Source organism: Sitophilus oryzae, unplaced genomic scaffold (assembly GCF_002938485.1).
Source record: "Sitophilus oryzae breed Bouriz unplaced genomic scaffold, Soryzae_2.0 scaffold_149_pilon_pilon, whole genome shotgun sequence".
NCBI classification, from domain to species: domain Eukaryota; kingdom Metazoa; phylum Arthropoda; class Insecta; order Coleoptera; family Curculionidae; genus Sitophilus; species Sitophilus oryzae.
In genome coordinates, this window is record NW_022146169.1 from 104567 (window position 1) to 120434 (window position 15868).

At 37.1% G+C, this 15868-nt stretch overlaps 1 protein-coding gene across 1 annotated transcript in view; it reads right to left on the reverse strand.

The window, feature by feature from the left end:
- LOC115878021 (protein tilB homolog) overlaps nucleotides 1–15868 on the reverse strand; it is an 88982-nt gene that overhangs the window by 12847 nt on the left and 60267 nt on the right. The window contains exon 5 of the mRNA XM_030894377.1: nucleotides 13111–13249. Within this exon, the coding sequence (XP_030750237.1) occupies nucleotides 13111–13249 (139 nt within the window). The remainder of the gene's footprint in view (nucleotides 1–13110; nucleotides 13250–15868) is intronic.

The window sequence follows — 15868 nt, forward strand, 5'->3', positions numbered from 1 at the left end:
TGTAGCTTCGGAGATAACCCACGACGTCTCTGCGGGTTATATAGCCACACCAACTTCCCTGGTTGGTATCCTCCATGCTCAGCTTGAATGTCGTAGTGTTCCTTCATTCGGTCACTAGCACTTTGAATATTTAGGCGGACTCTCTGATGAATGTCTTCCATCCTTTGACGTAGTGTGTGGACATAATCTTCTCCGGCGACTTCTTCTCCCGGTCGGCAACCAAATTTCAGATCACAGGGTAGGCGCACTTCCCGTCCCATAACGATGCTGGCTGGAGTTTGCCCTGTAGATTCTTGGACGGATGAACGGTAGGCCAACAGGAACAGGTGAAGAAATTTGTCCCAGTCTCTTTGGTGGTCAGAGACTACTTTGGCCAGATAACGGTTGATAGTTCTGTTCATGCGTTCAACCATCCCATCGGATTGTGGATGTAGAGCAGTCGTCCTGGTCTTGCGGATGTTCAGGACTTCACAGACGCCTTGGAACAGATTGGACTCAAAGTTTCTTCCCTGATCTGAATGAAGCTCCATGGGAACACCAAACCTGCAGATCCATTCTTTAACAAGGGCATCAGCAATCGTGGACGCTTCTTGATTTGGCAACGCGTAGGCCTCGACCCATTTGCTGAAGTAATCCATTACTACCACAATGTATTTGTTGCCATCGTTCGTCTCCGGGAAAAGGACCAGCCACGTCGATCGCTATTCGTTCGAAGGGACTACCAACATTGTACTGGCGCATAGGGGCTTTACCACGCTTTTGTGGCCCATTAATGGCTGCGCAAATGTCACATTTCTTACACCAGGCCCTCACATCTTCTTTGCAGTTCACCCAGTAGAACCGTTCACGCAGCTTGCCAAGTGTCTTGGTAACACCAAGATGTCCTCCGCTGGTTCCATTGTGAACTTCCTCCAAGACTTCTGGGACCCTCTTCTTTGGAATGACGATCTGCCTTCTCTCTTCTTGTCCCTCCGGTCTCTCGATCACACGGCGAAGTAGTCCGTTATCTATTACCAAGGAATTCCACTGGGCCCAGTACGACTTTACGTTCGGCGAATATCTGCAAACTTCTTCCCACGTTGGTCTTTGGCCTGTGTTTTTCCAGTTAATTACTAAACCTAATTCTGGGTCACTGGTTTGGTCATTTGCAAGATCTTCGGGTTGCCAACTATCATTAACCACAGTTGTTCTTAGGAGTTTCACTTCTTTCTCTTCAGCTCGGGAACAATGCTTACAGTCCTTAGCGCAAGGTCTTCTGGAAAGTGCGTCGGCATTCCGATGGATTGCCCCAGCTCGATGTTCTGTGTCGAAGTCAAATTCTTGTAATCGTTCAATCCATCTAGCTACCTGCCCTTCAGGATTCTTAAATTGCAACAGCCATTTCAAAGCAGCATGGTCTGTTCTTAACAAGAACTTTCTTCCATAGAGATACTTGTAGAAGTGTTCCACTGCTTTAACTACTGCTAGTAATTCTCGTCTGGTTACACAGTAGTTCCTTTCCGGTTTTGACAAGGTCTTACTAAAATAACCAATGACTTTTTCTTGACCATCCTGGATCTGAGACAGAACAGCGCCTAACGCAACATTGCTAGCGTCGGTATCCAATATAAAGTTTCCGTTGCCAAGAGGGTAGCTAAGTATGGGCGCACTAGTCAGGGCCTTCTTCAATTTTCGGAATGCCTCGTCAGAATCTGAGTCCCAAGAGAAACGCCTCTCGCCTTCGGTAAGTCTGGTCAATGGTTTTGCGATGGTGGCAAAACCCTGTACATAGCGGCGATAGTATGTGCATAGTCCCAAAAAGCTTCGTAGTTCATGTTTATCTTTAGGTATCGGCCACTCTTCCACTGTCTTGGTCTTCTGTGGATCTACCGCAACTCCTTGGGAGGAGACTACATGGCCCAAGTAGTGTACCTTTCTTGACACAGATGACATTTCTTGGGGCTAAGTTTCAAACCAGAGCTCCCTAGTCGCTTGAAAACTTCTTCCAAATTCTTCAGATGATCGTCAAAGGATTTCCAAACCACTATGATGTCATCCAGGTACACTAAACAGGTAGTCCAGGATAGTCCCTTTAACACAGACTCCATTAGTCTCTCAAAGGTAGCTGGCGCGTTGCACAATCCAAAAGGCATGACGGTAAATTGCCACAGTCCGGAGCCCACCGAGAACGCTGTCTTCTCTCTGTCTTTCGGCGCCATGTCGACTTGCCAATATCCACTCTTCAGATCTAACGTAGAGAATATCGTTGACCCCGCCAGCGTATCTAGAGTATCGTCTATCCTCGGCAGGGGATAACTATCCTTCTTGGTAACATTATTGAGCTGCCGATAATCAACACAGAACCTGGTGGTACCGTCTTTCTTCTTTACTAGTACTACCGGCGATGTCCATGGGCTGTTAGATGGTTCGATGACACCCTCTTCTTTCATTTCTCGAAGGATTTTGTCAGCTTCTTCACGTTTGGCGAGCGGAAGTCTTCTCGGATTTTGTTTGATTGGTCGTTCATCTCCGGTGTCAATTTTATGTTGTACTAAATTGGTACGACCTCTCTGTCCTGCTTCTCCTTTATCAAACACATCTTGATACTTGATTATCAGGTTTATCAATTTTCTAATATTTTCGGGAGATAATCCCTTAACGTTGACTAACTCCTTCACCATTTTGTCCGGAATTTTTGAAGTCGAAATTTTGGAGGCTTCCACGCTTCGAATGACTGAGGAGACCGAACAACAGTACCCTAAGAGGGTTCCCTTCTTCAAGGATACAGAATAATAATTCGTGTTCATTACTCTCACCGGTACAGTTTTCTTCACAAAGCTCGTAGCAGGGCTTTTCCAACAGCGATCCCTCGTCCTATTTCGCTGTCATGGTTCCTTGGCTCCAACAGAATAATACTCCCATTATTCATTTTACCTTCTAGGCAACCATCCAAAAATATCTCACAGCGCTCAGGGATCGAAACATCTTCTGCTACCACCACGCGAAGTGTCTCCTCACATTTTCGATGCAGAACCACTTCTTCTTCATTTATTTTCAAAATTCCTTGTTTGAGGTTTAGCTCAAAACCTCTAGTGGTCATGATGTCCATTCCGAGAATAAGTTCATCTTCGATGTCTGCTACTAACACTCGATGATTAAAACAGGTGCTTCCGATAACAAAATTAAGATCTACCTCTCCATGGATGAGAGCGGAGCTTCCTGTAGCTGTACGTAGTCGCCATTGTGTTGTTTTAATCCTTTTGATGTTTTAAGGATATCCGGCCTGATGATCGTTTTGGTCGCACCCGTATCCAAAAGCATGGTCCGTAACTCTCCATCCACGAAACCATCCACAAAAATGCTGTTGAACTTGTGTTGTAGCGATGCGACTTGAGCAGTTTTCGTTGAAACCTGTTGGGTACTGCTCGATATGTGTCCCTTTGATTCGACACTTGGCGAAACCGGGTCCACGTCCTTTTCTTTACAGTGACTTCTTACGTGTCCTGCCTGGCCGCAATTCCAGCAACAAGTCGGTCCTTTCTTGCCCATGTACTCCTCCATGACTTTCCGTACAATACTTTCCACGGATTTGTCGGAACATTGGTTGACCGCCCGTACTCTCACTAGAGACCGAGAACTTTGTTTCGCGGCCTCAAATTCTAGGGCACGTGCTAAAGCATCCACCAAGTGCGTTGGGTGGGCTAGGAGAAGTGCTTGTCTTGTCTCGTTGTCACGTAAGCCGTCGGAGAATGCCTGTACTGCCAACCGCTCCATAACATTCTCGGCGTAGCAGGATACGCAAGGCGAACGAGGCGGGCTACGTCGGCTTCAAACTCCTGCAGAGACTCATTTGACTTTTTGAATGCGATTTTTAGCTGGGAATGATAGACATGTTCCAAATGAGCTTGGCCGTACCTCATTTCTAAATGTCGTACCAATTGCTGATAATCTCCCTGTTCCGATGGTGACAATGTCTGCAGGATATCAGTCGCATCTCCTCGCAGTGCGACAGTCAAAGCGGTAGCCTTTTCAGCGATTGTCCATCCGTTCGCTCTCGCAGCGGCCTCAAACTGGCAAATATAATTGGCCCAAAGCGGTTTTTCCGTCAAACTGTGGAGGCTTAATAACTGACTTTGAGATATACTTATTTTCGACTAGTTTCGGTGCCTCCGATGTTTCTTGACATTTTGGTGAATTGGCCTTTTCTATTTCTTGTTTTAAAATTTCGATTTTTCTGTTAACATCGTCCTCAATCTGTGCTATTTTGTCTTGTGTATCTATTATCTTTTCTTCTAATTCCCTGGAGTTTTCTGTTATCTTGTTGTATAAACTTTGTTCTAAATTCAATATTTTATTATTGAAGCTGGCCTGTATGTCTTTAGAATTTTCTGCGATCTTATCTTCTAAATTAACTTCCAAGTCAGTTATTTTACTATTCAAATTGTTCAAGTTGTCGTCTAATTTTTGAGAATTCTCTGTCATTTTATCATTCAAACTGTCTTCTAATTTTTGTAAGGACGAGTCAAGGTCACCTTCCAGCTCAAAGCAAAATGTGTCAGGATCCTCACCTTCCTCAATCAAAACGTCTCTCAGTCTGGCTTGTAAAATGCTTTTCTTTCCATCTGTTTCGCATTCCCTCTCTTCCAGTACGCATTTTAATTCCGACACTTTCAAGTCTTTCAACAATTTTTTCGGAGCCATTGTCTGTCTTTTTATTTTCCTAATCTATCACACACGCCACACTTGACACCAATTGTTACGTTTTTCGTCGGTTCCGTGTGGATAGAAAGTCACAATTTATTTAAACACTATTTATTTAACACTAATTAACAAAAATAATAACGATAAAAGACTTATAGAACTATTTACAAACGATTTATAACTAAGAATTTATTTTGAATTTTAGCGCGTCAACTGTATATTTATAACTGCCCTCTCTAGGCCACTGCCGCCGGCTTTATACCGACAGGTAAAAGAAATCTAGAATAGTCCAAAGATCGTTAGGCGCATAGAGAAGGTTTTCGAATGTTCTCGTATGTACGAGTCCATTCTAGTGGGTCTCGATTCTTCTCGAACGAATGAATCATTGCGGTGTCTGTGCGATGTTAAGGTCATCCGAGGGCGGGCCATATTGTGAGGTTAGGTCGAGTCCACACCGGCTCGCAACATTACTTTAAAAAATAACACTATAAATATAGCTATCAAGAAAAAAAAGTATTACTTTATTTAAATATCCATCCCTAGTTGTTTAAATGACGCGGTCACAACGATTGATAAATTCGAGAATTAATGTCAAAGCCGCATACTATCTATATTCTAAAGACACTGTATATACTTAAAATAATATCATTAGATAAAGTAAAATTTGTAATCGAAAATAAAAATAAATCAATTTTTTTAATGTCAGACCGATATAGAAATATTACCGATAAGCAATACTAGCAAAAGCTGATTTAAGACCGAATAGAAATATTACTATAAAAAGCCCTCTGAATACAATTTCCAATACCTCTGCCTCTTCGGCATTATAATTTGGCCGTATATTTCAGCGTTTATATAATTTAGGAATAGAAGCATTGTTTTTTCGTTCTTGAGGTGCACGAATCGCCCGAGCGTTGAGTTTAGCAAGTGGTTAAATTGGATGCGTGTCCGTGCGTTCTTTTGGTCGTACGTGAAAGGACGTGCACGCAGCAAAAAACAAACAAATGGTATCTACGCAGGCGGTTACATTGCATCAGAGTTTGCGCATCCGTGCACGTACGTCAATTTCCGTTGGTCGGATGAAAACAAACTGGTTTGTTTTTTTAATACGTGCACGTCCGAGAGTTCGATTTTTTTCTCTGATCCCAGTACATTCTCGAAAAATTTGAATATTTTTGAATACCGGTTTAATTTTATTTGGGATATATTAATGTTGATGAAGACATTCTAAAATATCCAAAAAATTTCGCCGGTTGCTGTTTTAATTCACCAAATGTTTTACATATTCATTTTCTTCTCCTCTTCTTGCATATAAATGATTTACCCAACATTTTCTTCTTTTCATGAGTATGGTAATTTTAACATTATATCCTCACACAACATCAAAGTAGTGGCGCTTGTTTTGACAAAATCGACAAACAGGACACCATGAACGCGCACATCTAATGTAACCACTATAATAAAATAGTCGTGCGAGTAAATTCCGTCAGAGCTCGCACGTATAAAAACACGCACGGACCCGCGTCCAACGTAACCAGGCTAATTAGCCATTTAGCCAACGGACGTGCATGCAGCAAAAAACAAACAAATAGTATCTACGCAGGCGGTTACATTGCATCGGAGTTAGCGCGTCCGTGCACGTCAATATCCGTTGGTCGGATGAAAACAAACTGGTTTATTTTTTTGATACGTGCACGTCCGAGCGTTCGAATTTTTTTTCTGTGATACCAATACATTCCCGAAAAATTTGAATATTTTTGAATACCATGTTTAATTTTATTTGGGCTATATTAATGTTGAGATTCTAAAATAGACATTCTAAAATATTCAAAAAATTTGACGGGTTGCTGCCTTAATTCACCAAATGCTTTACATCTCTGTTTACATATTATTCATTTTCTTCTCCTCTTCTTGTATATAAATCATTTACCCAATATTTTCTTCTTTTCATGAGTAGTTATTTTAACATTATATCCTCACACAGCATCAAAGTAGTGGCGCTTGTTTTGACAAACTCGACACACAGGACACAATGAACGCGCATCTAATGTAACCACTATAATAAAATAGTCGTGCGAGTAAATTCCGTCAGAGCTCGCACGTATAAAAAAACGCACGGACACGCGTCCAGTGTAACCGCGGGCCAGGCTAGACTTCGCGCAGCCGGGTGATCCAACCCCTCAACAATTTTATGTTTTGTATATATTTTTTTTCATCACAGGTTTCTCTGGAATAATCCTTGTATCGGGTCGTATACCAAAATACAAAGCGTGCGTTCATAGGACAAATAAGGAAAAAACCTACTTTCTTTCAACAAAACAAACGTTTCGGCCAAAAGCCTTCATCAATAGGGAAAGAGGGATATATCCTCTATTATAGATAAGGGACAACACCGGTATAAGGTCTAAGGAGAGACCAAGTTAAAGAGGTGGAGAAAATAGAGACAGATCCTCCAGCCCCCACCTCACGGGTTCCTTAGCCGGAGGCAAGCTCCTCGACTGTGGAGAGCGACACGGAGGGCCAAACTCCAACCATGGAAGGGTGTGTACTCTCGGAGGAAGAACTGTTGTCAGGGGAGGATGGGAAATACCCTGTCCCCTCTACAACAGGGGGATGATGGGTAATAGATTGTGTGATGACTCAAGGAAGGGGAGCACAAATCTTTAAGGCCGCAGTGATTAACCCCCCTCTTACTCATTCAAAATTCTACAAAGCCTTCATCAGTGGCAACATTTTGACATTCTGCGCTTAACGAGGGAATTCCAATAAAGAATTGTGATGTTTACATACACTAACAGACACTAATATTACTAACAGAACATTTATATTATTTGTCCGGAAATTTGTATGCGAAATAGTTCCCGGACCGAAATCAACTTCAAAATGTTAACACTGATGAAGGATTTTGGCCCAAACGTTTGCTTTTTGAAGATTAAAGATCACGGAAAGGGTAGCTTAGATCACGAAATAAAAAATCGGTAAAAAAAACTTTTAAGTTAAACGGTTTTATCTTATGTGCACTGAAAACTAGAAAATAATAATAACAATTAGGTATTTTGAACTTCTAGTTCAGAAATATTTTAGTACTAGGCAGAATAGCTTTTAGGCATATTAGACTAAGATAAAAACGTGGGGCCCCTCTGAAATCCTACCTATGGCAAAGCATATCTTTATACTTTGGTAGATCATGAGCTCGGCATTCGCTGGTGAAGCCGCCACGGCTGGTTATTGATTGTCAAAATCTCCAGCTCGATTATAGTAAGTCGATGCAATCCACACTTAGTATAGAAGAAAGTATTACAGCAATAGTTAATGGGCCCTACGTTCTTATTTTAGTCTAATATGCCTAAAAGCTATTCTGCCTAGTACTAAAATATTTCTGAACTAGAAGTTCAAAATACCTAATTGTTATTATTATTTTCTAGTTTTCAGTGCACTAAGATAAAACCGTTTAATTTAAAAGTTTTTTTTACCGATTTTTTATTTTCTAGTTTTTAGTATTTAACGGAAATGCCTACCGAATATTCCTCGTTCTATTTAATTCATTTAGTGCATCATTATTACATGGTTTTTTACCTGATAATTTATTACAATCTGACGCTCAGGTGTTTCTGACGCTAACAACTCTCTCTGTCTATCGCGTTCTGATGCTAGCCTAGACTCATGACGCTCAGGTGTTTCTGACGCTAACAACTCTCTTTGTCTCTCTCGTTGTGATGCCAGTCAGACTCCATGACGCTCAGGTGTTTTGCCGCTAACAACTCTCTCTGTTCGTCACGTTGTGATGCTAGCCTGGACTCATGACGCTCAGGTGTTTCCGACTCTACCAGCTGCCTTTGTCTCTCACGTTGTGCTATTAACCTGGCATCATGTTGCTCAGGTGTTTCTGTTGCTAACCGTTCTCTTCATTTCTGTAGTCGACTATAGGTTTCATTTTCACTTTCTTTTGCACGTTTCGTTCTATATTTTTCTTTCGCCTTTTCGAGCCTTCTTTTTCGTTGTGTAGCAGTTTCGTTTTTATTTTTGTTTGTTTTTTTTATTTATTGTTTCCATGTTGTTCCCACGAGTAATGGACATTTTAACGGTCGACCCCCCCAGAGGTCCAGTAGAGGGGCAAGGCTATAATATACAATAAGAGGCGCCCAATCTTGAGGGGAAAACGCTTGCGACATTACATTTTTAGCCACCCTAATGCCATACAGTCCTCGCATCGTTTTAACCTATTACCTTACCCTGGTGGTAAGCTACCGCTAACTACGTAGGTACATCTAATCACCTATTTTTTTTATCTGTCCTTCTAACGTCACACAATCTTGGACACAACTGTTCTGGACACGACTACTCATGCCCTCACCTAATACGCCATTTTGTAACGACGTCCATCTTGGATTTTAAATTTTGTCATAATCACAGTATTCTACTAGTGCAGCCCTTTCATTTGATACCCATATTGAGGGGGTTGTGGAAAAATATGAAATCCGCCATTTTGTACCGGCGGCCATCTTTTTTTTAAGAACAAATCTTTATTAAACCAACAAACTATTGATTTTTATCATTAAACCAACAAACTATCTTAGATTAGTTATTGATATTACTATATTGTATTGTCATCGGAACTAAAGGTGTGTACCAAATTTCAGATCAATCTGACAACAGGAAGGTACTTAAATTTCAATTTCTAATTTTGACCCAAATAAACAAACAAATAAATAAATACCGTACGGGTCGAGCTAAATAAAACTGTTTAAAAAGTAAAAATATCATACTTCTTGACCAAATATTAACGAATATTTACAATCATTCTTTTTCTTATTTTACCCTTATTTTAGAGGATTTATTTTTATTATTTTTTTTTTCATCGAATAGCTAGAGGTACCTTTGTGTAATGTTTCATAATTTTAGAACAGGTTTATAATCGTTCACCCCTAATTTACCCTTCTCGGGAATGAAATTTTAAAAACCGCTTCATAATTATTTCATTTCTTAAGAAACCTTTTTAAATTATTAACAATAAAATTTCATATTCTTAGAACAATATTTTTACAAATTTTTATACAAATTTCCACCAGTAATTTCTAATTTAACTTCTTTATGGGGATCAATTTACATAAATCGCCTTTCCCCACTCAATTAAGTCACTTAACAAACATCAGAAATTAAAAATCATCTATGTGATTCCGAAATACAAAATTCCTTCTTTAATTTCTTCACAAAGAAGTCGTGCCTTCTTAGTAAAAAAATGGAGTTTACTTTGCTGGTCCGCTGTAAATTCGCCCATATATTAAATTTAACTGAAAAATTGGCCCGCCGCATTCGCCAATATGTAATTTTTACATTTGCATTGCGCCTCGCATCTGTATAAGTTGTCTGTGGTATAGGTTAGTATAATTGAAAAATTATGAGATATAAAAGTAGTTTCCAAAAACGTAATAATATATCGAATGTTCCATTTAAAATAACAAAGGCGCCTTTATGTAAATATCCAAATTTTAAAAAACGCTGTGTCTAGCCTCCCGGTACCGGTATTCGAATTAATCCGGGAAAAATAATGAAGTAAGCATATGACATAAGAGTCTACCAGTATTAAAAAAATCCGGTAGAGATTAAGCGATAGGAAACTAATACTTAACCTAAAATCTGTTTATTTGATTTTATTTGTTTTTCACAGCTATTATAGATGTATATCAATCTTATTAATTATTTTGTTAATTAAAGAAGCGCATTTTTGCGTAATCGTTAATGCTGGAGATTGTCGTTGGACAAAAATTAAAAACATTTGGTGAAGCGCATACACCCATCAAGCAATAGGAGCTGAAGACATTTTCAAATAAAAGTATTGGAAACGGGACGCTCGTCTTATTGCTCCTCCGATAATTAAAAAAGCTATTATTCCAGAATTGAAATGTTACGAAGTAAAATATTTTTTTGTCATTTTTGGAGGTCAAAAGTATGCAACTATGATATGTCACCTGATGAAAAAATAACTGGCAGTTTGTGTCTGCTTAAAAATCACGCTAAATCTCTAACATTGAAAAGAAAAAGAAAATTCTGGTTTTATTCACTTTGGAGAGAAAAAATAATATGTATCTATCTATCTACTTATTACTATTTAAATTGTTTCTTTTTTTATGAAGTACTTATGCGTCTACGACATATAATTAATTAATTGTCCTGTAGAAGTATCGTTTGATTATCATTTTTTAAAATCATCTATCTAAACTAAATTTCTTTTTTCTTGTTAGTAAAGAACTAAACTCGCAACTAAATATATTAACTTTCAGATAAGTTATTTAAACAATATACCCTCGAATATACCTATAAAATGACAGTCATCTATGTTTCCAAAAGCCAACTCCGACACCGTTTTTTTTCAATTGTACGGTACTTGATTGTATGGTTCATTAAGAACTACAACTTCCAAGTGATGACAGATGATTAGACACTAAATATATTTAAAATTAAAACAATATATAAACAACCGAGATTGCCGGTATATTGGTACGTTATTGGGTATCATCTCAAATTTTACCGGGATTACTGCAACTAGCGGTACATTTTTACGTCATTCATGTACGTCACACTCTTTACCGCGATTTATTCGGAGATCGGTATCGGGACCGGGAGGCAGGACAGCATTTAAAAAATTTCCCCTATTACCGATTCTCCATAAACGTCTAACCTACTATCGGCATCGCCGTGAATCACCCTATATTACTGTGGTAGATTTGCGTCCTTATGATAGATGAAATGGCGTTCGCAGGTTTACGACTAGAAAATAAACAACCTTTGATTTAAAAAATTGCCACCTTTTCGACGTGTATTTGCTATACAAAGAAAAAACTCTACTTAGCACATACAAATTATTATAGCTCAGAATTCTTATTCTATTATTCTTTTTTTTTAAGTTTTATATACATAATCAATATTCATAGAAATAATATAATCAACACATTAAAAAATACCACCAATATAAGAAAACAGCAGCAAAGAAAGAAATTTGAAAAGCATAAATAATTAGACATGTTACGCACAATACTCGAATTCGGGTAATGCCCGAAAAAAATGCAGTTCTAAGTGATATTTCCGTTTTATCGCCAACATTGTTGTTGTCAATAAAAAAAACTATTATCAGCTAATTGAAACTCATTTCTACAATAAAATTTTTGTAAAACTCCAGTCTTTGTTGCTAATTTGTAAAACCCATTATCAGCCGATTGTACAAGTCAATATCGTTAGATATTGTTTTTTCGACATACGGTTATGTTTCTGTGTTTTAGCCATCATCAATCGACTTACCTACTTGAATTTCGAACTCGGGTCCCATTTTTTCTTGCATTTTATATTTTATTTTACCAAGTATTGCGTATTTCCACCCACAACAAAATCAAAATAAGAATCCTTTAAAACCTAAACAAACTACTAACACTACTTGTTGCCGTCTTATTTAAAGAAAACGAGCAAAACTAGTATTGGTCATTTTGAAATGCACCAAACTAGTTTTGCACAATTTAAAATGTACAATACTAGTTTTTGCTATTTTGTAAGGCGCAATACCCGTTTAAATGTACAATTTCGGGTTTGGGAAATATTTTTTGCTCAAAAATAGTTCTGTGCATTTTTTTCGGGCATTACCCGAATTCGAGTATTGTGCGTAACATACACACAAACAATCAAATACATGAAAAATAACAAAGTTATATCTATTTCCAGCTAAAAGGTTATTTTCCAGCTAAATGGCTTTGCATTTTTCCTATATTTGATTGTTTGTGTGTATAATTATTTATACTTTTTAAATCTCTTTTTTTATTGCTGTTTTCTTATATTGGTGGTATTTTCTAATTTTGTTTTCTAATTTCTAATTCTGAGCTACAATAATTTGTATGTGCTTAGTAGAGTTTTTTCTCTGTATTGCAGCCTTGATGAAGACGAAAATACACGTCGAAACGTCGGCAATTTTTAAATAAAAGATTGTTTATTTTCTGGTTCTAAACCTGCAAACGCCATTTCATCTGTATAATTAAGTATATATTTTTCAATTACATAACGTACCAAGTCACCGTGGCCTAACCTAACCAACAATTAACTGGTTTCCTCAATTTTCTGCTTAATTAAATAAACTGAATAACATTTAAATATATCTATTTCGTTAGAGGTTCAACAATTTTCAATAAGTGTATCTCAAAAAAATATATATAAAAATCCGACAAAAGTCCTACAAAAACTCTTATTGTTTTTATAAATTTGGTGTTTTTTGCAATATTTTGTCTTGTAATTGAATTTTGTAATCTGTTAGGCAATAAAGCATATTACGAATAATTATTATAATAATTATTAAAGAATATATTTTAAAATACCCTGGTTAACTAAACTAGTTTTTTTCAATGAAACGTAGTGTTATATGTTATATTGTGTGTCTAAAACCAAATATACCTCTTGTCTAGGCGGGCTTCTTTGAACAGGACTGTACTCAAGCTCAGAATAATCCCGATACGTGCTGTTGATTTGACTGCACTGTTGCTGGGAGGCATATTCCTCGTCTGATTCAACATCGTCAGGATGGCAGAGCGATCTAAACAAAATAGGTAAAATATTTTTTAAACAAATTTTTATTAGTTATAAAAGTTATTATTTTTAAAAGTCAAACACGTTTTTGCCCCGGGCAAATCGTTTTTGTGTTTTATTAAACCATTATGTTGTCGACGATCAATCGATTGACGTCGATCAACCTGACTGTGGTTAAATTATTATCCGACTGATCAGTGTGCATTAGCTTATGAAGGGTCCAAACGAAAAAATTGATAAGCGCTAATTTCTTAATTTTAGGATATTACAATATTATAGTAGGTCTAACTACAAAATGTATAAATTCTGCAGGGCAATAAGTTGTTAAATGGGGATCGGGAGGGTCGAGATCATCAAGGATCTGGGAGTTTATCTGGACGAATCTCTTCGTTTTTACAGAACATTATGAAAATGTGATTACTTTTTCGTACGTGTGGTGATTATAAAGATATAAAGTGTATAATATACAGGGTCCGGCAATAGTGCGTCGGGCATCTGTAGCTCCTAGAATAAAAAACTTGAGAATTTTGTTTAAGTGCAAACCTAAAGTATGTACCAGGACGTATTTCAGGAAAATATGTAAACTTCTATAGGGTGGCTCAAAAAAGTGTCAGTGGACCTGGATGATTTTTTTTAAATGGAACACCCTGTATATTATTGCATTTTTGGATTCTTTTCAGATCACTTTACATAACCCTAAGATATGAATAAATATATTTCGATAGTTTCAGAGATATTAAAAAATAAATCAAAAATATATATTTTTCAGCCCTTCTTAAAAAAATTATTAAAAATACAGGAACTGTTCTGAAATCAAAAGTATATTAGGTATTTACATAGATGGTCTGTTCTTACTTTGCTATAAATATGGTAATCGTAAATCATACAGGATGTTCAATATTCTACGCCAAACTTTCTAAAATATAAAATATTTTTTCTTTGTTTTTTTAAATGGAACACCCTGTATATTATTTTATTTATTAGATCGAGAGTTAAAAAATGAACATTTTTTGTATTTAGAGTATTTCAAAATTTTTAACGGTTTCGCAGATACACGCAGTATTATTTCATATGGCGGTGTCAACGGTAAAATACGAGAGAAAAATTATTGGGTGGCTTTGATAAAAATTTACTGTGGAAAATGCCATATGAAATATAAAAATGCAAATATCTGCGAAATCGTTAAAATTTTTGAAATACTCTAAATACAAAAAATGTTCATTTTTTAATTCTCCGTCTATTGAAAAAATTATAAACAGGGTGTTCCATTTAAAAAAAACGAAGAAAAATTATTTTATATTTTAGAAAGTTTGGCGTAGAATTTTAAACATCCTGTATGATTTACGATTTTCATATTTATAACAAAGTAAGTACAGACCATCTAAAGTAAATACCTAAAATAGTCTTGATTTCAGAACAGTTCTTGTATTTTTAATAATTTTTTTAAGAAGGGCTGAAAAATATATATTTTTGATTTATTTTTTAATATCTCTGAAACTGTCGAAATATATTTATTCATATCTTAGAGTTATGCAAAGTGATCTGAAAGGAAGCCAAAAATGCAATAATATACAGGGTGTTCCATTTAAAAAAAATCATCCAGGTCTACTCACACTTTTTTGAGCCACCCTATAGAAGTTAAAATATTTTCCTGAAATACATCCTGGTACATATTGTAGGTTTGCACTTAAACAAAATTCTTAAGTTTTTTATTCTAGGAGCTACAGATGCCCGACGCACTATTGCCGGACCCTGTATATGTTTCATATGTTAGACCTATTTTGTACTATGGATCCATTATTTGGTGTTCGCATTACGAAAACCATATTAAGCGGTTTAGGAGGGGAGTTAATCACCGCGACCTTACAGATCTATTGTGTGTTACAGCGCACGGTAGTTATATTAAGCGGTTAGAATCTGTCCAGTGAAGATTTATTAAATACTTAAATTTCAGGGTGGCGCAAAAGGGCAACTGGGCTCAGTGTATGATTTGGGATTAAATTTGTTGCAGGCTGGCAGGAAATTCTTAAATGTATGTTTTTTTAGAATAATAAATGGATTGATAAGTTCACCTGATGTCTTAGCTTCAGTTAGATTTCATGTTCCATATAAAAATATTAGAAGATCACAACTGCTAGCCTGCAACGACTTCAATTCCCGCCAGTTTCAGAATATGACGTATAAGAGAATATTTTCACTAGTTAATAATTGTTATCCTGATCTAGATTATTTCAATGTATCCGTGGCGTCATTCAAGCAAAATTGAGGTCTGTTTTGGGTGGTATGTAGATAGGTGTAATGTAAATAAATAATTGTAAAACTTGCCGGCAATTGCTGTTGCCCTATATGTTCTCTTTTAGTTTATATATTATACCGGGTGCGTCTCAAAAGTGGCTCGCCCCTATAACTTTTTTACTTTTTCTTACTTAGCTTTTTCAAGGACCGATACGATTGAGACATGATGGAACCACCGGATTCTTAAGAGTTGTATAAGGTGTCTCTGTTGCCACTTGTTTAATGCTTTCATGTGCCGGCGGTACGGCACCCAGGTTTCGCTCCCATATCTCATGGTGGGGATTATAATTGCTCGGTATACTGCAAGTTTAGTTTTTGTACTCAAGTCATG